Here is a 20,757-nt window from a genome sequence, read left to right on the forward strand (position 1 = left end):
TAAAACACAAGGACAAAGATGTATTTTAGGGTTCCATTCTCAATCTACCATGTCACTAGAACTGCTTTAAAACAATTCATGATTACCATGTTAAATATACCAGTGTTACAAATAAGCTTATCAAAAGGGGTGTATACAAATATTAAGATTTCTGGAATGTATGCTCTTCAGGGCACTTTAGTTCAAAAAAAGCATGCAATTTAATGACAACTTTAAAAAAAGTTAAGAGTCCTTGGACATTTTACTGTCTAATAGCTCTGGAACCACTACTTTAAATATTTTTTTAAAATCCTGCATACTAAAGTATTAAGTCTTTGCCTTGAGAGGAAATGGCCTAGGTTTGTGAACTAACTTCTAGGAATTTGAACCAGGTTCCCCAGTCTGCAACTTACTGCTAAACCGAACAGGCTGTGCCACATTGACAGTGTGAAAGCGGGTTGTCTCTCCCCCTCTTCCTCGATTGTGCCTGGAGTCCACATTTTCTTTCCCATGATAAGATCGTTGGTCCCCTGTCAAGCCTAAAGAGAAAAGAAACATACATGCAAGGCAGTTTTTCATTTAGCCAAAGGCTAACTTTTTCATGAATGTCTCTCCAGGTTTGAACTCCAGACAGACAAAATAAAAAAAAAGACAATAGTAATTATGTACTTCAGTTGTACTGTAGTTACCTGTAAGAAGACACACAGAAACTATACAGAAAATGCCAATATGAAACACCTACCAATGAAAAGAGCCAAACTGTTACATGAGTCTTGCTGATTCAGCTAAATATTTGTGGCAGGATTTCAACAAATGCAGTTCTGCACAGACCTTGACATGCAGAGTTTATCTATTCTTCTTTGCATAGAACAGTCCACGCTCCAGCTGCTCAGTTTGTCAGTTACATGAGCGTGGTTATTAGAGAGCTTCCTCTGTTGCATACATTTTCAAAAGCTTTTTCAAAACTACTAGACAAAATTAAGACGGCTGTTGAAGAAATTGCCAGACAACAGGCTAACACTTTTCCACTTACTCCCACGGCAGATGAAGGTCTAATTTCTTGAGATAAATATCAGCTCATACATTCTGTAATGAAAATGTTTCATACTTTTACAAAGAAGCACACTGCTGTCTGCATATCACTGGGGCTCAACTTTAAGAATGGGCATATAGGGAGATGTAGTTCCCAGGAGGTGCCAGGTGACTATCAGGACTACATAAGGAGGGTATCGCTCAGTTAGGGAGTCCAGGAGGTAGAAGCAAGACCTGGAGAATGGCCATCAGTCAAGGGAGCTAGTGAGGCCTTTACCCAAGAGGGGCTGGAAGGGAAGTCTACAGGGAACAGGAGGTGCCCACAGCTTAAAGTCTGTTCAGAAGATTTAACTGAATCAAAATAAGCCATTCTTACCGCAAAACTAGAGTGTATATACACATAGCCTTTTGAACTGGTTTAACCATACCAGTGAAACGTTCTCCTTTAGACAAGCCAATAGAAGGGCGAAGCAAGAGGCCTGAGGCAGTATACACAATACCACTGGTATGGGCTGAAGGCCCAGTGTTGGAACCAATTAGTGAGAGGCTTCAGTTGGGGGCTTCCAGACAGAGTGAGGAAGTCCTCACTTTAACCCTGCATTCATCAGGGTAAGGACTCTGTTAACCCGGTATGGGCAAAAGGACCACTAAAGTAAACCTATGGAGAGTGAAAAAACCACTTTGCCCTTCCCAGGCTCAATATTGTTGAAGTGTGCCCTGCTTCAAACAGGATAAACAGACTGAGGGCTGGGGATAGGCCAGGAAGCTATCGAGGCTCAGACTGAACTGGCCCTGTATCAACACAGCAAGAGAACTGAGCCCGCGAAGACAGACACTTAATTGGGATATTTTGATTTTGGGGATCCCCAGAAGAGGAGGAGGGACTATAGCCTTTTGGTACATATCAGACATGAATTAAGGCAGTAGCGCAAAAGCCTACAGGCCTCAAGTCTGTAAGACAATAGCCATGGTGAATTAACTGAGGCCAAAGGCCTAAAAGTCTCTGCATGAGGAACTAATCAGGAGTGACCCTATGTTACGAAATAGAATGGTGTAATAAGCAAGTAAGCCTAAACAAAATACCAGCCTATGCTACTTTGGGATATTTTAAGATGTTGAACTTCTGCTGATGTTCAACCACAAGAATGCCATGGTAATCAACTGACATTATATGCTAATTTAGTTGAGGTAAATTAGTAGGTAGAATATTAGGAAAGGATACTCCAACACTGTTAGGGTGAGGAAGTTTAGATATAAATATGGAAATCTGAACACCCTCATGAATATGCATAACAGCCTTGCATCCTGTATAAAAGAGACTAACCTAGGCCCAAAACTGATGGGATCTTCCTGGCATGCCAGAGATAGGACCACTCGATCACCTCTCTCACCAGTTTTAGGTCCCCACAACAGGATGGTGAGAGTATGCATATAATACTAGTCATCTCAGTCTATTTTGCTGGTATGTAGTGTTTGGTGATAAAAAATAGATCTTTATCACAGTTCTATATTGCAGAATATTTTTCTGCAAACAGATGTAAGTCTCTAGATAATACACATACACCAAAAACAAACACTTGCTATAATTTTTTGCAAGAAAGATGGTCTCAAGGTAGTAGTCTCAGGAAATCAGGGTTCAAAACCCACGACTGCCTGAATCACAGAGGGGCAAATCACTTTCTCCTGTGTCTCAGTTCCCTATCTCTGAAAAAATGGGGATACTACTTCCTTTCTCCAACCTCTTTAACTGTTTTGTCTATTTAGATAAACTCTTTGGGACAGGTACTGTCTCTTACCGTGTGCTTGCACAGTGTGTAGCACAATGATGTCCTAATCCAAACCTGTTCATGATCAAGGTGACCTGGTGCTTGGCTAACTGGATTTTTCTTCACATGCTCAAGGTCTAATTGCTAAACATACATGGAGTCAGGAAAGAGTCTCCCCACACCCCCAGGTCAGATTGGCAGTGACTTTGAGATTTTCGCCTTTGTCTGCAGTATGGAATTAGGTTAATCTGGATGCATCTCATAATTTCCTGCCATTGCAGGGGCCTTGGTACACTTTGGTCCCTCCTGTTTTTAGCCTGTGACACACAGTCTAGTCTCCTGAGAGCTGTAATACCTTGGTCTAATTTAATTTGTTGGGTTTAGTGTGCAGGTGGTGTTTGTAACTTGTGATATAAAAGAGGTAAGACTAGGTCATCTAGTGGTTCCTTCTGGCCTTAAATTCTAAGAGGAACGAAGCAAACACCAGAAGTAAATCGTTCTATTAACTCATCATCAATTGCTAAACAATAAATTGGAGACTTCCAGATATGGAGATACTACTGTCTGAACAGAATTTCCTGTCTCTGGCTGAAACAAAGTTGAGAGGGTACAAAGTCTTTTGAGTACCACCTCCCTGCAATGAGAAAGAGCTGCCAATCCCAAGAATATGTACTAGTGACAATGGTGTCCCTGCTTTGACAACTTGTCTTTGTGCTGTACCAATATGCCACAGGAAGATTGTCTATACTTTTTGGTTATTGATTCCTTCATAAAAATGTTAATGATTTTTGAATGTGGAGAAAAAAGTGAATGACATTGAGACCAATTCTTAATATACCCAACCAGTGCCAAAATGTCAAACTACTGTACCACAATCTAGCCACTTGAGGGCTTCAGCAGGAAACAAGGCATTAACTAGTATTAAAGCCCATGAAAAGCCCTAGGAAAGGGCATACCATTGTTTCCGCTAAAGTATATCTGTGCCACTCACTAAGATTAGAATGGGAAGCAATATCAGCAGCGGCTTTAATAGACTGAGACAATCGAGATCTACAGTCCCTCCAACGACAGCTAATAAAGCCAACAAGCAGCGCTAGCAGGTACTAACGCTGTGCCGGTCATTCTAAAAAAAAAAAAAAAAGAGACAGGTTCAAACAAAGGTTCATGAAGTGAGATTTCATTTCTCCCCACAATGCCAAGTCTCCAGTTCATTTACAGATGGATAAAAGCCATGAACGAAACTGGATTAGCCACAGGAAAACACAAGAATATGAACAAGTATTCACTCTAGCTGTATTCTAGACCAACATGCTAGTGCCTGCTTAAGTTAAGGCTGTCTAATGCTTCCCATTATGAGAGTCTGTTTTCAGCTGCTGACAACTTGACCAAACTTTAGCCGTTCAGGATGGACTTTACCAAGCCAGGTGTCTGTCTCAGGCTGAACTGGTTTTGGAAAGCCCGAATAAAAAAAACAGTTCAATTGTTTCCCCACAAAGAGATTAATGAAAAATGTAGTTTTGCCCATGCTAAAAAATTCTTACTTTCGTTGAGCTGGGAAACTAAGTGCCTCCATGAAATTTGGCAGAAAGACCTTTGTCACAGATGTTGTGGCGATTTGGGAAATCTGCCGTTTCAACTTACGAAACTGCTGTATCAAAGAATGCCTCTTTCTGTTGTTAAGGAAAAGTTAGCATATGTGACTCCATTTTGGTTTGGGGTTTTGTGTGCGTGACCAATTAGGTATAATTCGTAACACTGTGTGCATCCACCATTGTTGACAAGACAAAACTTTAAGCACGTTTCCACCCCTTTCCCCCAAGACCATGCTATTAGAACTCAATGACTAATTCAGCTGAAGCACCTTGGGACAATGGGTTAGCCGGAGGTGGGACAAGCCACTTTCTGAAGCTGCAGGAAGCTGCTGTTTGGAGAGTGGAAATTCCTAAACAAGACACAGACAGATGATAAAACACGGTTCACAGTTGTCAGGACAGGCTGCTTGAGAGACAGTGCCCTGAAAGCGTGCCTAGAAGCCCAAGACAATGATAGTGCCTCGACTCTGGAGGCTTAAAAACCACACAGGATCCAGCAGATGATCCCATCAAAGCACTCAAAGATGTGCCTTCTGTTGTTCCTGTGAAAACAATCCAACTTATAAGCCTTTGAAAAATCATCGCAGTTTGAACATGCTTAATCTCTACTTGTTAGAGTTTGGCAGCTAAATCGTTTAAAGATTATGCCTGTACTGAACATCCTCCAGCCCAGGATTGCATGCACTGAGCAGGACTTCCACTGCAATTACTGTTGTCAGCTGCAGCGTGCTGGACATCCAAATAGAGCAAGGAGACTGTTTCCTGTGCTCTCAATGCTCCCCCGGCCGGTGCCCTGGCAGTATAGAGGAGAGAATGCAACCCAACTAATGTAGAGGGGACAAGAGCCAGAATTGGAGGAGGTTCAAGGAGATGGGGTGGGAACACACGGAGATTGGATGAGGACATGCAGGGGGCCAGAATGAGGGACACAGGATTGTCACAAAACAGGCTGAAGAGTATACTGGCAGAAGGGTCTTTGCTCCCTAGACAACTCCCCTCCCACCAAAACAAATCCTGGAATGAAAACCAAGATTCCAGAGTAAACAATTCTCTGTCAGCAGATATCTGTGGAACCTCCTGTCAAAGCACATCTCATCTCTTTCTAGCAGCTGATCCACATAGCAGTAAAAGATTAACAGAGAGGAGGACTCTCAGCTCAAGCGGCAGAGACCTGTGCTGTCTGTCTAAAACAGTGTTTCTTAAACTGGGGGTCCCAACCCAAAAGGAGATTGGCAAGGCTATTATAGAGAGATTGTGAGATCACAAAAAAATATTGCAGGAGGGAGAAGAAGAGGGGGTATAGCGGCTCTGAAGGCAGCGCCGCCACCACCAGCAGCACAGAAACAAGGGTGTGTATAGTAATTTGCTATCACTCGGGGGAGAGAAGAGGGGAACCTGAAATATTTTCAAAGGGCGGTCCCAGCAAAAAAAAGTTTGAGAACCCCTGGTCTAAAAGGTTCCTATCCTACTGATAAACCAACTACATGGGGATCAGTATGGGTCCAAAAGAGGGGCTTTCTTTGTGTTTACATTTTTAGAAACCTCACGATTAACTTAAAATCTACATTAAAAGAATTTTAAGGCTGCAAAGTCAAACACGAGGAAGTTAAGGGATGCCAGAATTAAGGCTGCCAGTGCAACCTTAATTCAGCCCCTTGGATACATACATTACGACAGACTGTTTTCCATATGACCCCTACCTCATTCAGCACAAAGAATGGACCTGGTCTGGGATGAATTAGGGTTACGTGTTAAGGATGCTATTGTCACAAAGAGCCCGACCTCATTTGTTGCAGATGTCAGTAGGTGTGTCATAAGGTAGGGTCGGCAGGAAAACAAAGGATGGTCTCACATTTGAATGCTGCCCTGGAAAATTGGACTTTATCCCTGACTGTGCCACAGAGTTTCTGTATGGTCCTCGGAAAATAACCTAAACCAAACATTTCACACGTGGTCACGAATTGTGTGTTCCTCATTTTCTAGGTGCCTGACTTGAGATCCTCCTGGTGTCCAGTTTGCAGAAGTGCTGAACGCCCACAGCTCTAACTGAAGTCAGTGAGACCTGTATTTTGAACATATTAAGTGCTATATAACACTAGGCACTCTGAAAAGACAACCTTTAGTCATCTCCAATTGGGCACCCAAAATTAATGGGCACTTGACTTGAATCTGTGAACCTCCGTTTCCCAGCTGAAATGGGTATTGGATTATAACATCTCACAGGACTGTAGTGAAAATAAAAAACTAACATTTGTGAAGCACTCCAATATTATAGTGACAAGTGCTACAAAGCAGCCCTTGAGGAAATTACTAATATGTTCAGAGCAGGATTTGAACAGTGTGCAATAAAGTAGGCCTCAGACCACACACTGAACAATGAGGACGAAGCTATTTAATAGCTGCTCATTCTGCAACCACCCTCCCCCTCTGATGCGCTGAATGAGACCAACTTCCTGGGGGAAAAAAAATAGTCATGTAATTAACTATCTCAGTGCATACACAAAAGGCAACCTACATTCTGGCATTTCCTAATTTGAGTGCTAGACTTTGTGACCTAAACATTCTTTTAATGTAGATTTCTGTATGAAATTTCCATAAAAGGTTGCTGGTTTCCATACATAAGCTGCTAATGAGCTTATCCACTGGGAAATGCAGGCGCTATTGGGTCTTTTTTATTATTATTATTATTATTGTTGTTTTTAAAGCGCACACACTCTACAGCTGTTTTGTCCCACAAAACAGTTTTAACTGCACAGAACAACCTACTGGATATTAAAGTTTCCAATTCTCATTTATAGTGGAGGTGTTAGGGGAACTAGATCCTCTCAAGATTAACTGCCTTTTGGGCCTAAAATGAAACCACATTTTTTTTTAAAATACTTCCAGTTGTAAGTGGTCTTTTACCAGTTTTCTACTTTCATTGTGCAAAGAGTGTTCAGTAAGTTTAGCCCAGACATTATGCAAACAAACTCCTATTGGCTAACATTACTTAACAACATGGGACAACTAATTCAGGTAACATGTAGTACACGAGTATTTTAAGCTTCCATGAAAACGAAGTCAGAAGAATAATTTCAAAAGGCTTGAGTTCACAGCAATCAGACTACTGCTACATGATTAAGTGTATAAAGATTTAATGCCAGCCAAGTCTTTGGCTGATTGTATCTAGGAGTTTTTCTGTGATGAGGGGTGGGTGGGAAGGAGTGCAGAACCACATAGTTCTTCCTATGGACTCACAAACAGTCATGTTACGAAAAGTAATTAAATGAGTGGATGTTGGATGAGACCAACACATCATTTCCTCTCAAATATGTTGCTCCTAGATTACCGGGTTCAGCCCAGACACCTTGTTACGAGTTGGACTGCAAACCCAGGAATGAAACCAAAAAGTTCTGTTGGAGAGCATCTTGAAACATTGAGGTCTCCTGACTCAGGGCCCTTGGAAAATACCTTATTGTAGGGCAATTAGTTCAGAGTGAAGATGAAGTTATACAAAAGGGCTGTGTCTGATCACAAGAGTTTAAATGTTAACAGTAAGAAACACATGGACTGCTAACTCTGCACTGCTTACTCCAGTGATAGGTGCTTTTGAAAACAGAGAGATGGAGATGATTGTCGACTATACTTGCTTGAAACAACTGCTGTTGAGAAGATTAGGAAAAAAGGGTTAATGGTAAATTTAGGATATCCATTCCCTGTCTATGTAACATGATAAACAAAATAAAATCTGTTCATGAAGTATAAGAAGAATGAACTGAAGAGGTTCTGCACAATTCTGGCTGTTTATCTGCCCACTCCCACTATTCTCATTACTGAAAAAAGTTGATCCACACAGTTGAGCTCTTTTAGTGGCAAAAAAGAAATTGGGGAATCCAAGGAGGAGGAGGAGGAGAAGTATCAAAGTTCTCATCTCCTATTGGTTCAACTACAGAGGGTGAAGGTGGAAAAGCACAAATACTGCTACCTCTGAATATGTATTGGCATTCTTAGATTCTTACCATTTACATCAAAGTTTAAACTGCAAGTAGCTAAAATTAAGAAATTACTACTTGAAAAAATCACTAAAGTGGTAAAGGCCTTAATAGACATGACCTTATTTACTAGAAATTTTACAGCAAATACTGTTTCAGCATCTATTACTCCTGATAAGGAACAAAGAAGAATGATTTCGTGTGACTCCAAGACTAAAGCAAAAAGGAGTTGCAAGCACGTGCTGTGTAAATCCTCCCAGTAATTTCTAGTATGCAGACAGAATCAGCAGCCAAAGGGCTTTATCCTACTAGAGCCATGGATAGAGGACAAACACAGATGCAAAGATTCCACTAATATTTATGCAAGAGTACAGAAGAAAAAGCAAGTATTTCTACATACCAGAGCTTAAAACTAAAGTTTGGAACTGAAAAGAATTCTATCTTAAAAATAAATCTGTATTTTAGGGAGGGAAGATGGAAGCAAAATGGGATGTTATGAGACAAAAAGGCTATTCAACTTAACATTGGCTTTTGAAAGACAAAATATCACAGCTCACTTATCCTGACTGGTTAATAGCCAGTAACCATTTATTGATAAAATGGGTTTTGAAAAAAGATTGGAACTGCTGCTAGCAAAAGGAAATTGTTGCTTGTGGGACAATAGCTAAACTCGGAACATACTGAATTTATTGGGAAAGTCCCATATCACGCACGATTCAACTCCTCTTGGGGTGAATGGGAGTTTTGCTGCTGACATGAATAGAACCAGGCCCTAAAAGAAATAGGCAGGCAATACGATTTAGCTTATAACGGCCTTTCATTGACCTTTGGAAAGGGAAATACACCAAAGTAACAAGTCAGAGTGTGCACTCACAACGAGACAAGAATCTCATCACCCCTCATTAACCTTTGTTGGTCACATAATTTATACAGTAATTTTCAGCCTCTGGACTGCTATAGCAGTTCTGATTCATTAGTTCAAACAGAGAATGAACTCAAAAACTGCAATACTTCAGTGTAGTTTGGGTCTCTCTAAAGACCCCGACTTAAAATTTAACCCATACTGCAATTTAATTCTAGTTGTCATTTCCAGATTTCTATTTCACTATCCCAAAAGAAAGTCTTGGGCATTTCCTCCTGTTTTTAAATGATCTTAAATTGTATTGGCCAGATTTCCAAGAGTGTTTGATCACAACTGAGGCCAAATATTTAGAGACCAATGCACGGCTGTTCCCACTTAGAATAATGGAGCTGATTGGTGATCAGCTCTTGAAAAATGACCCTACGCAAGTTTGAGGGCAAAAATGCCGATTTGACTGCTTCCTGGACTGACGTGTTCTGTTTATGCAAGTGAACAGCACAGCATAGGCAGCAACAGGGCAACCTCCTCTACACTGTCCAACAGTGTACCTCCATCCAGTTTCTGCGTGTTACCTTTCTAAGGGCAAGAGACAAGTTTAGAATTCAACTGCAGATAAGGGTGTCAGTTTGATTCCATTGTAAAGGTAGTTTTTCCTGTCCCTTAAGAATTAAAACAGTCTAGCAACTCATTTCACATTTAGAACACATACACATGACTGCAAGAATGGAGGTGTAACCTAATCAAGGAAAAATTGCTTGTGATGTTACTCTATAAGGTGAAAAGCAAAGCTGAGTCAAGATTTATTATAAAGGAACATCTTCTACCAAATGTATTAGTGTCCTCCCATAGGGACATCCGTTTGAACCTGGAATTGCGAACCGTCATTTTATAAAAAAACAAACCTGAAGCATAACACTACCACACGAAGTAATAGTTCAGAAAACAGCATTCTTTTTGGTACTACTTACCTGGACAGTCAACTTCATCACTCTCGTCCTCACAGGTGGGCCATCCATCACACTGCCAGTTCAAAGGGATGCACTGGATGGTACCACTGCGACACGCAAACTGCCCTGGGGTACAGCGGAGCTCTACAGAAACAAAAACAAAGGTTTTTTCCCCTAAAGAGAAATATTCCATTCTGAATAAGGCTACATGGAAAACTAATTGCCCACCACTATGCACACTACAGACATTATTTTAGCAACCTGGCCCTTCAATAAGATCTCTAATTCATACTGTCTCCCTGTTTTAAAGGGGAAGATTAATAGGACTTTCTTTGCCCAGACTACCACTTGAGGGAGCACTTTATCAGAGAGCTTTATAGCAAGAGCCTTATAGTGAAGCTGTCAACATTTTAAAGCCACATGTAAAATTTACAGGCCAGATCCTCTATGCCTGCATGGGCCAGCTGACAGCCCCAATGAAATCAACCTAGCTCTCTAATTTAAACCAAGTGAAGTTCTAACCCTATCTTTTTAATTTCAGTATTCTCAGAGATCAGTATTTTTCTTCATTCTAGGAAGGACATGCAAACTGATTAAAGCAATTCCCTAACTTTCTGTACGTTGATTTATGAAAATATGCTGATACCATCAAAACAAAAGCATCACCTGAAATTAAGTGAGATTATTCCCCCCACCCACCCACGTGAGATCATAGAGTACATCCTTATTTCCGCTCCTTACAGGTATTCCCAAATAGTTGGTGCTTTGAAAAACAGTTAAAAAAAATTAAAACCCACAGATCCCAGTCTATCAGAATGTTTCCAATACCAAGTACAGATTAAGAGGGCCCTTCTAGTCGCTACCTATGAATGAATATTATCCTAAGATTTGTTCAGTTTTTGCATTACCACTTTTAGGAATACTTATTTGGTTTTTAGAACCAGTGATGATTAATAAAGAGCTTATTATGGTAATTTTTTTAAAAAGCTAGTTATACCTAAAGAGATACTACAAATTCCAAATTACTATTACCAAGCCATATGTACAACGGGACCTGTTCATTTACAATTGCCTATCTAATTTGCAGTTCTTTTGAACACATGGACTCATTGCGAACTAGTTTTCATATCCATGATTGTCTTATCTTCAAAATTTATTAAGATACACTGTGTGGAATTTCTACATAAGTACAGCCCTTAAATGAAACTAACTATATGGGCATATTTACACTATTTCATATCATGGTTTTGCTGCCCTTAAAAAAAAATTATAGAAATTAAGACTTCCAAAGCTCTAACCATTCCCTTCTATCAAATACCACAGCATAAGAATTCTGCTGCTCTTCCCATTTTCCTTGAAATATTTTGCAAAGAGATCAATACAAATGACTCGGTCTAAAAGCTGAGTTTAGAGCTGTTCACCTGACTGCAAGATGTCATTAACCTCAGTGGACACACCTTCATATCACCAGAAGTCCATCTGTCACTGCAATTCAAATCTCTTAAGGAAGGTGACTATACGCCCCTGAATCTCCTGTGTTATAAACAACTTAACCTTTCTGTTTTCCCATTAGTGAACTAGAGTTCTCTCCGTTTATCTAGGTTGGAGAACGGCTGCATTTCCATACTTCCACAATTTTAGGCACAAAAAACCCCCAAAACCAAACAGAGTAAAAAACCCTATCTTAACTCTGAAAGATGTGGATTTACAAGGGCTTTTTATGTGACTTTAATTTAAGATACAAAATCCTCATTTTTTTAACCTTCAATTAACATGTTTTCTCAACCTGAGCTCCATCTTAATAAAGTTTGTTTTTAAATTAAATAAGGTTTAATATTATTTTTGTTGTTTTCTTACTGAAATGTATACTGCCAAACTAAACACAAATCAAGGTAGACTTACATTAGATACCTTGTGCATAAATTCTTACAACATACCAAAGTTTAATGGCTTCTTTATAAGCATCACTTTACCTTACAGAGCACAGGAAGGTTCACATTAGAGCTCGAAAATAAAAATAGGCATATCCTCTTCTTAACACACCACCTACGCAGAACGCACACTCAGGTCACAAAATAGCTAAGAACTCGGACAGACCTGCTAGACTACAACTGACAACATATGGTACAACTAGGCAAGACACTTCTGACCCATTTACAGAATTTTATTCAGTGTGAACATCTCCAACAATCCAAAAACAATGCATGAACCACTTCCAACACCATAAGAAATAATGCAAATACTGAGAAAAGTGAGAATGAAAACTAACTTTTTCAGAATATAACTATAGCAAGTACCAATTTGTCTCGAAAAAGGAGAGGAAAAAGGAGGAGCTGGGAGGAAAGGTGAAGTTCAGATAACCAGAAGGTTTTTGAGATTAAAAATCACAATGGCCACATTTGAAAAATCCAGTTCATATAAGCAGTAGGGCTGAAACTTCCAACTATTCCTATTAATACATTTATGGTATCATGTCCACACTTCACTAAGTTACTGACATTTTATCATTATAGTGCTGATGTCAGAAATATCTTGTAGCCACTGCAAATGTGGCATTGCATTGGAGACTACGGTAATTTTGTGGATGGAAATGCTGCAGAAATTAAATTTTAAGAAATAAACCCTTTACTTTCTAGCCAGCCACAAGTTTCTATCACTCTTAATCTGCAGCTGTGGCAGAATTTAATTTGCACTTTATCACATCAGTTTTTTTTATTTATAAAATAAATAGTTCTTGAGTAAATTTTGTTTGTTTAAATGCAAACCACACATACAGGATGTAAATTAAGATATTCTACAGCATTGTAACAAGAGAAATCTCTATCTGACTTGCAGAATCAACAGAATGAGGATTATAGGACACTGCATGGGAGCGGTTGTAGAGGCGAAAACGGATGCAATGACAGGAGTAGAAGGAGCAAAAGGGCAATACTAACAGCAAATACCCGAAGCATTACTATTTTATGCACAAATAATTCTATACTCAAGAGGCCAAGATAAAAGGATATTGTCATTAGTGGCATTATACTACTTAAGCAATGCTCAAGTAGTTTATGAGGTCAACAGAAACACTCAATGAATTACAGCCTTAAATGGATCATAAATACACTAAATAATTAGATTTATATAAATGTTGCCTTGATTATTCATTTGCTCTATATTCTACACATTCAAGCAAGAAAGGTAAATGATTGCAAATTACATGCCATACCTATCTTCCCAGTGTCAGTACCTCCCTCATTAGACTATTTTTATCACAAATGTGTCTACATTTTAGAAGTCTAAGGGCATGGCTACACTTGCAGATGTAGAGCGCTTCAAGTTAAACCAGCCTTCAGAGAGCACAGTAGGGAAAGCGCTGCAATCTGTCCACAATGACAGCCTCAAGCACACCGGCATGGCCACATTTGCAGCGGCATTGGAAGCAGTGCATTGTGGGCAGCTATCCCAGCATGCAAGTGACTGCAATATGCTTTTCAAATGGGGGGGGGGTGGAGTGTGACAGGGAGTGTGTTGTGTGTACGGGGGGGGGGGGAGTGGGAGAGTGGGTTTTTGGGGGGGGCTGAGAGCATGTCAGCATGCTGTCTCATAAGTTCATACAGCAGCAGACCCCCTCCCCCCCGCCCCTCTCTCTCTCTCACACACAGGATTCCACAGTAATGGTTGCTTTGTCTCGGAGCAGATAAGCAGCTGGCTGTCAGAAACGGAGCTTTCAAAGGCATATCCGCATTCCTGCAGCGATTCCAAAACAATGAGAAGAGTGGCCACTTGACTTAAGGGGATTATGGGACATTTCCGGAGGCTGATCAGAGCGCAGTAATGCAACACCTCGTCCAAACTGACGCCCGGGCGTTTCAGCCAAGCCACAACAAGCGTTAATCTTCTCGCCAAGCAGCGCTGTAGCCGTGGAATCAGAGTGCTCTAGGTGCCTTGCCAGGGTGGTCAGGGAGTGAGCTAGGGCGCCCGGGGCTGCTTTAATGCGCTCTAACTCGCATGTGTAGCCAAGCCCTAAGTAGAGAATTTTTTTTTAAAGTAAGTTTAAAATAATCAACTGAACGTATCAATGAATGTTTTCTCCAAATGCCAAGCACACTACCAATGCCACATAACAAAATGCTTCCAACTGAAAAAGCAGGAACTGTAGTATGATTTGATTCCATACAAAGAAATTATATTAAAGGAACACAGACTACAAAGTGAAGCACTCAGTACTCTAGAAATGCCCAAAACAAGGTTCCTGTGCAGTCTTAGCTCTGAACCCTTGTTTTCCGACATTTCAGAAGTTTAATAATAAGATCACATTTTTTTCCCCATAGAACTGCCTGATTCACTACGCAGTTGGGACAATACTGTCCAAATGAAAGCTTTGAAATATTTGTATCTTCCCTTTTTGATGTGTGCCCATGCTTAGCACATTACTGCACATAATCCATCCCTGCACTGATGGAACTCCTTTACCTATGTGCCTTCAATCACCGTATAGAAGGTGGCAAGATTCCATAAAAAGTTGCTTTACATTCATACTTCTGTGCAGGGTGGACATAACACTGACAAAAATACAATCAGTGAATGGTCAAAGAAGTGGATTTTTTTAAACCCTTACAATATTGACAAACCACAACCAATTTCCACTAAACCACTAAGAAATACATCTGTGACCTAGCAGTTAAAGCCATGCCAAATTCCAAGTTTCTGGTAAATACCATTGAAATGCCAGAGCAAGTGTTCAAAATAAAAGGTACTAAATACTGTATATATAGTTTTTTAAATGGGAAAAAGGGCATTTCCTTCCACTAGGCATTCTCAAACATGCTAGGGTATCTTAATTCTATTTTTCTAAAGAAAATTTGTTTCTGGGCTGAAATCAAATGTGGCACTTCTGAACCCAAAAAGGGAGGAAAGAGTTACAAACATCTACAATCCTCTAGAATCAAAATGTTTGGACAATCTTAGCTCCAGGCATCAATATGTACTCTGTCTACAGTATTATGAGACAGTTTTTCCAATTACACAACTTATTGGTAAAAAACTGATATGGAATTAAAGAAAATACCTCCCAAAATTACAAGAGAATTTGTTTGTATTGCAACTTATGTTTCTGCACTTAGGTTGACTTAAAACTCCCTTCATTTTTACACGCACCCTTTCCAATTTACAGTGCTATATTCTGTGTTCAAGAACACCAAACCAAGACTTAGAAAGAATGCATTGGTTGCCCAGACTGAAATGTTTCCTTTCTAAGAAGGTACTAAGCCAATGGGAAACTGAACACTTGCTCCAAGGTTAGAATTTAAAAGCAAGGCATACATGCAAGGTGTAAGTACTAATCACTAGATTCAAATCAAGAATCCCATCTGACTGACAGCCTATTTCTAGGTCATAACAGCACAAAACTAAATAATGCTTCAGGGAATCTTAGTCCCTTGCTGCAAAGGCCAGAGCAATAATTCACAAGAAACGTAATATAATAAATGCCCCTTGCACCTCTGAAGAATAATTAAGATTAGCAAAGAGAAGTGCAACATCTTTTGACCACCCAGAGCTTTTGTAAAAGGTAATTATGCATCGCATGTATGGAACACATTGATTCAGCTACATTAGGTCATAGTAGGAGACTATGCATACATATCCTACATCATACAGGAGGTCCTTCTGAAGACATGGTAGCAGCTGTTACATGTGAATTGCTCCAGGTGTACCTATTTAATCATTGCACACTTTTAAAACCAGTTATTTTTATGTGATTTCTCAAACAAGTGATCCCTCTCATCCCTTATGTATGTGCATGCAACCCGATAATGATTACTAAGAAAGGTGGGAGAAGGGACACTAGATATTTTACTTGTCTTCAAAAAACAAACGAAAAAAACAAAACAAAACTGTGCTCACCCTGGGGAAATCAAATATAGCAAGACTGAAACACTAGAAATACCAAACTATCCAAGATACAGTATCAATAATGTGCATAATTATGGTAATTAGAAAAAATTCTTCTACTACTGCCCCCCATTCCTCTCAAATCTCCCTCCTTTACAGATCAAGATAGAGTGCTCAGTAAAACATAAAACTGATTAAAGAAGTTCGCTAGTTTTTAGAAGTAATACTTTCCACCATTCAAGTAGAAAAAAAATTTATTTTGCATTTAATATCTTGTTGGAGAGGATATAAAAACAAAGTCTATATGTGAGAAAAGTGCTTTATCTCAAGAAGCAAGTTCCATTGTTAACTAAGAAGTAGGGAGAATTCATTCATCCAGTATAGACAGCATAGAAATACCCAGGTAGTCTGTCTTGTGTGCAGAAGGAGGGAGATCCACAATTGGCATCTCTATATACCAACTCTAGCCCAATATTTTTACAGGTTTAAAAACCTCATCTTCCACAAACCTCCAGCCAAAGTGGACTAGATGGGACTTCTAGCTGAAGGAGTGTACCGTTTTCTCTCCTTTTGGGGCTAAGCACTACTTTAGCAGTGCTGCTAGGCCATTAAACCCAGGAAGAGAGCTTACAGACTTTTGGAAGGAGATAAAAACAGTGTCAGGATGAATATGGGATGGATTTTTGTATGTAGGGCTTGCTGTATTAGTTTGCTTTGGAAAGTTTTAGTTGTAAAAAAAAAAAAAAAAAAAAAACACTTAACTTGACAGACATCTTTGGGCTAAGTTTCAATCGTTTTCACATAAAATTTGGCATGTGCCAATTGTTGTGTGACCTCAGAAGCATAATTATTGTTCTTGCAAGATCCTTTTTCTTATAAGAGTCACCAAACACAATCACTGTGCTATAATGTGAAATTTAGTAAGTAGCTTAAATTGTTTTGGATGGATTTCTGATGACATTTGTCCTCAAAAAGACAAACAGTGCTAGAAATAGCCCATGAAAACAGTTTTAACAGACATCTTTAGTTTGAATTTACTAACAGGACAGAAGGTTCATGAGTGTTTGGTTTTCCCTTAATTTTGAGGATGTGGAAATAGACTTGAAAACACATGAAGCACAAAAAAATCACACCTACATAAAATACATTCAGAACACTGAATGAAGGGACTGTATAAAGACAGTATTTTTTAAAACATCAAGCCTCAACAACCCTATTAAGTATTGTATCTTTTTTACAAATGGGTAAACTAAAGAAAAGAAAGGCTATGTTGCCCAATGTTACTTATCAACTCTGTGGTCTTGGGGGAACCAGGGCGCAGTACCTAGCCTTTCTGACTCACAAAAGACCTTCCCCCCCGCCTCTGCTTGAGCCAAAGCCAATCAGAAGACAGACTTACAAAAAGCAATGAAAAGGTAGTGGGAGACACACCTAAACCCCTCTGGACAAGGGTGACAGGATTAAGGAAACTCCCTTAGCCTCATTTGCAATCGAAGATGGGACAGGGAGGGCATGTCCATTAGAATACAGAATGGAGAACAGCGATTCCAAGGCAAGAACTGCACTGGACTATGGAACAAGAAAAGCAGTGCATGATGGGGAATCTCTGCTCCAGATGTTAATGAACTCAAGCCTGCACACACCCAGCTCAGTAGTTATCAGACCAATTCCAGTAATAAATCCTTTATTGGTATCCAAAATACTGAAGCTGCCTAATTGCGTTGTGAGCTCCCTCGAAGGAACACTGCCCACAGCCAGGAATGAGTAGTTCCTATTGTCTAGCTTGAAAGAAAAAAAAAAAAAAAAAAAAAAAAAAACCAGCAACAACTTTGGTACACTCCCTTGAGACATCAGTTTACCCGCAAACAAATCTAGTGTTCTCCCTTGAACCATTTTTCTTTTCCTACAAAAGTCCCTACCCACGCTCAAGTAAGTGCTCCGATGCCTGGATCCAAAATCTGCAGTTCCATAGTACGACTTCATCTTCTCCTGACTGATCATGCTGGGGGCGCTGCCTGTCTCCAGCACTCCGGACCCTCAGCTACCACCATCTGGGACCCCTGATCGATTCAAGCTTCACGGAGTGGTGAGAACCCAGCTCCCTCTCTCTTTCTCTAAGTATAGCCTTCTGACCCAGACCTGTGAGATCAGTTACAACCGAGTTTTCTAAACCTGACTTTTATAATCAAATTTAAGTTAGATTTAATATTATAACTGTTGTGTTTGTTTGGCTCCCCTTGTATGGTTATTACCTGGCAATAAATAACTTTCATGGTTAAGCTGGTTGCTTCTCTCTCCCCCTCCTTCCCCGCAAAGGTGTTTTTTGGCTTCCCCATTCACTCTGCAGCAACGCTCCTCGTACCTAAGTTAAAGATCTCTGCAGAGCCCAAAAATCCTATGGGGTTTGCTCATCAAGTGGGTTACTACCAGAACAATTGTAACGCGGAAGTGGGGATAGGGACGTGCTGAACCTGGGGCACGAGGGCGGCAGCATGGAAGTGCTGCTCGACCCAGCCTGCTGAGTCCAGGGACACAGAAGGGGGGCAGACTGAAAGTGCTGCTCGACCCAGCCTGCATAGAAGGGGTCAGCTTGGGAGTGCGATTAACCCAGTCCTCTCAGATGCGCTCGGTTAGTGTGTGTTCGTCTGATTCTGGGGCTGGCAGAACCCAGCCCTGGGGAACCTAGGTCTTGCAGGATAGCTCCACTGGGAGGGAACTTGCAGGAGGGAGAAGTAGAGCTCTGTATGAGAACACAAGTGACACAAGCAGTATACTGATAGAATTACAGGAACAACCTCCAACACAGAAGAGTAACCCTAATAAAATGATCAGAGGGGTAGCTGTGTTAGTCTGGATCTGTAAAAGCGGCAGAGTCCTGTGGCACCTTATAGACTAACAGACGTATTGGAGCATAAGCTTTCGTGGGTGAATACCCACTTCATTGGATACGTTCACCCACAAAAGCCTATTCTCCAGTACGTCTGTCAGTCTATAAGGTGCCACAGGACTCTCTGCCCCTAATAAATGAGCATACTCCAAAATAATGGACAAATCTGGTAACATCAAGGTCAGAGTTCAAGTCAGCAACAGCTGGAAACAGAACCAATGAGTCCTGGCTACCAGTTCCATACTCACTACAAAGCCACATTTCCTCCTTATCAATCACCACTATGGCTTTTCAATTCATCAGCATACTTCTAAATAGAACAAACTCTGTCCTTCAGATAATATCAATGTTCCTCAGCTGTGGTAGTACATTTTCTGGAATGGCAACAGCTTATCAATAGCTGTGAGATGACCAGTGGAGTAAGCATGAGGGGTGAGGTAGACAGGAAGTGGAAAAAAAATGAATTTGGAATATTGATTTAGTTTTCAAGTCAGTTATAAAAGGAAAACATGGAACCCAATATTAAACTTCAAAAGCCTAATGAGTCCAAGAAGAGACAGCCTGTTGAGTCAATGTATTAAGTAATATAATCTGTCCAGATGAGACACTCACCTGAAAGAAGTCTTGCCAGAGTTAGTCGTGAACCTGTAATTTGAAATTTAAAAGAAAACTTACAAAACAGTTGGAAACGTAATTGAACACACACCAGAAATAAAGGATAACACTGTCAGTAAGTTTAAACAATATAATTTACACAAGATGGTAGGAAATTTTTATCTCCCTCAACCAAGTACTACTTTTCAAGTCAACGACACACAGTAGAAAATTTAGGATCCAGTTTATGTAATCCAATCACCAGCATCTCATTTCTCAAACTCTAGGTCTTTATGTGAGAGAAAAGAACTTGTAGCAGGAACGGGGTCACAGTTCCACATTAGCAAGTTCTTGGAATTCATGGACAATAAAAAGATCATTTTGTTTAATCCAAAACGTGGTACAGTTTCACAAATTTCATACAGTAAATTAATACCTTTCCTCAGTTACAAATACAAAAGGCCTCTTGGGGCCCAAAATACTGTATCGTCTGGTTTGACCCTTCTGCACTTTGTAGGACATTTTCCCCACATTCTTACTAGATGGAAGCCTGAACATTAAAAGGTCACGTCCTTAATCACAATTCTCAAGAACACACATTGAGCTAACCGGAATCAGTTACTTGTATTTTCCAGTTTAGTTCATATGTATTTTAAGTTGTTTGAATGGCAGGAGCACTATCTGCTCTTTAGTGAATAAGTACTTAACTCCAGATCATCTTCCCCTTCCATTGTACAGGTGCCGTGGGGAACTGCTAGAAAAGAATGTTTGCTTGGAGATAGCTTTATTTGGGGAAAAGGTAGGTAATCACACCCATGGCTCATAGGACTTGTTTGCCAGCCAGTCAAGGGAGTGTATACTTTCTAATATTACATTATTTTACTAATTATAAACACTATCTCTGGCAGAAGAGATATGAGACTACAAGCTCTACTAGTTCTAAAAATCTTGGACATGGTGATCAGAAAAAATCAGTTCAATTCATTAACTACGGATTATACTTCCTCTGCTTAAAAGAAATCACTTTTAAATACAAAACATTTTGATAAACTTACTTTTTTTTAAAATGTAGCTAGCACATTTAAGGTAGATTTTAAAAAACAATTCTAATATGATGTTTGTGTGCATTTTTTATTGAATTCCAATTTCTATTCGAGTGCAGGTGGCTGACACAAATCATGAGTAAAAAAATTAATCTAGCAAAGAAATATGTCATTCACCATCTTCTAACATTAGAAAAACAAGCTATA

The 20,757-nt window shown here is 39.9% G+C and overlaps 1 protein-coding gene across 4 annotated transcripts in view; it reads right to left on the bottom strand.

The window, feature by feature from the left end:
• DGCR2 (DiGeorge syndrome critical region gene 2) overlaps nt 1-20,757 on the bottom strand; it is a 64,202-nt gene that overhangs the window by 26,520 nt on the left and 16,925 nt on the right. Inside the window, exons 2-4 of one of the 4 annotated variants that reach the window (XM_074973236.1) lie at nt 19,526-19,558; nt 10,171-10,293; nt 391-518 (exon numbers count right to left, since the gene is read on the bottom strand). In XM_074973236.1, coding sequence (XP_074829337.1) covers nt 391-518; nt 10,171-10,293; nt 19,526-19,558 — 284 coding nt within the window. The remainder of the gene's footprint in view (nt 1-390; nt 519-10,170; nt 10,294-19,525; nt 19,559-20,757) is intronic. The other 3 variants (XM_074973237.1, XM_074973238.1, XM_074973239.1) reach the window with 3 other exon arrangements.

The sequence above is a fragment of the Natator depressus genome, chromosome 15 (assembly GCF_965152275.1).
Source record: "Natator depressus isolate rNatDep1 chromosome 15, rNatDep2.hap1, whole genome shotgun sequence".
Lineage (NCBI taxonomy): Eukaryota > Metazoa > Chordata > Testudines > Cheloniidae > Natator > Natator depressus.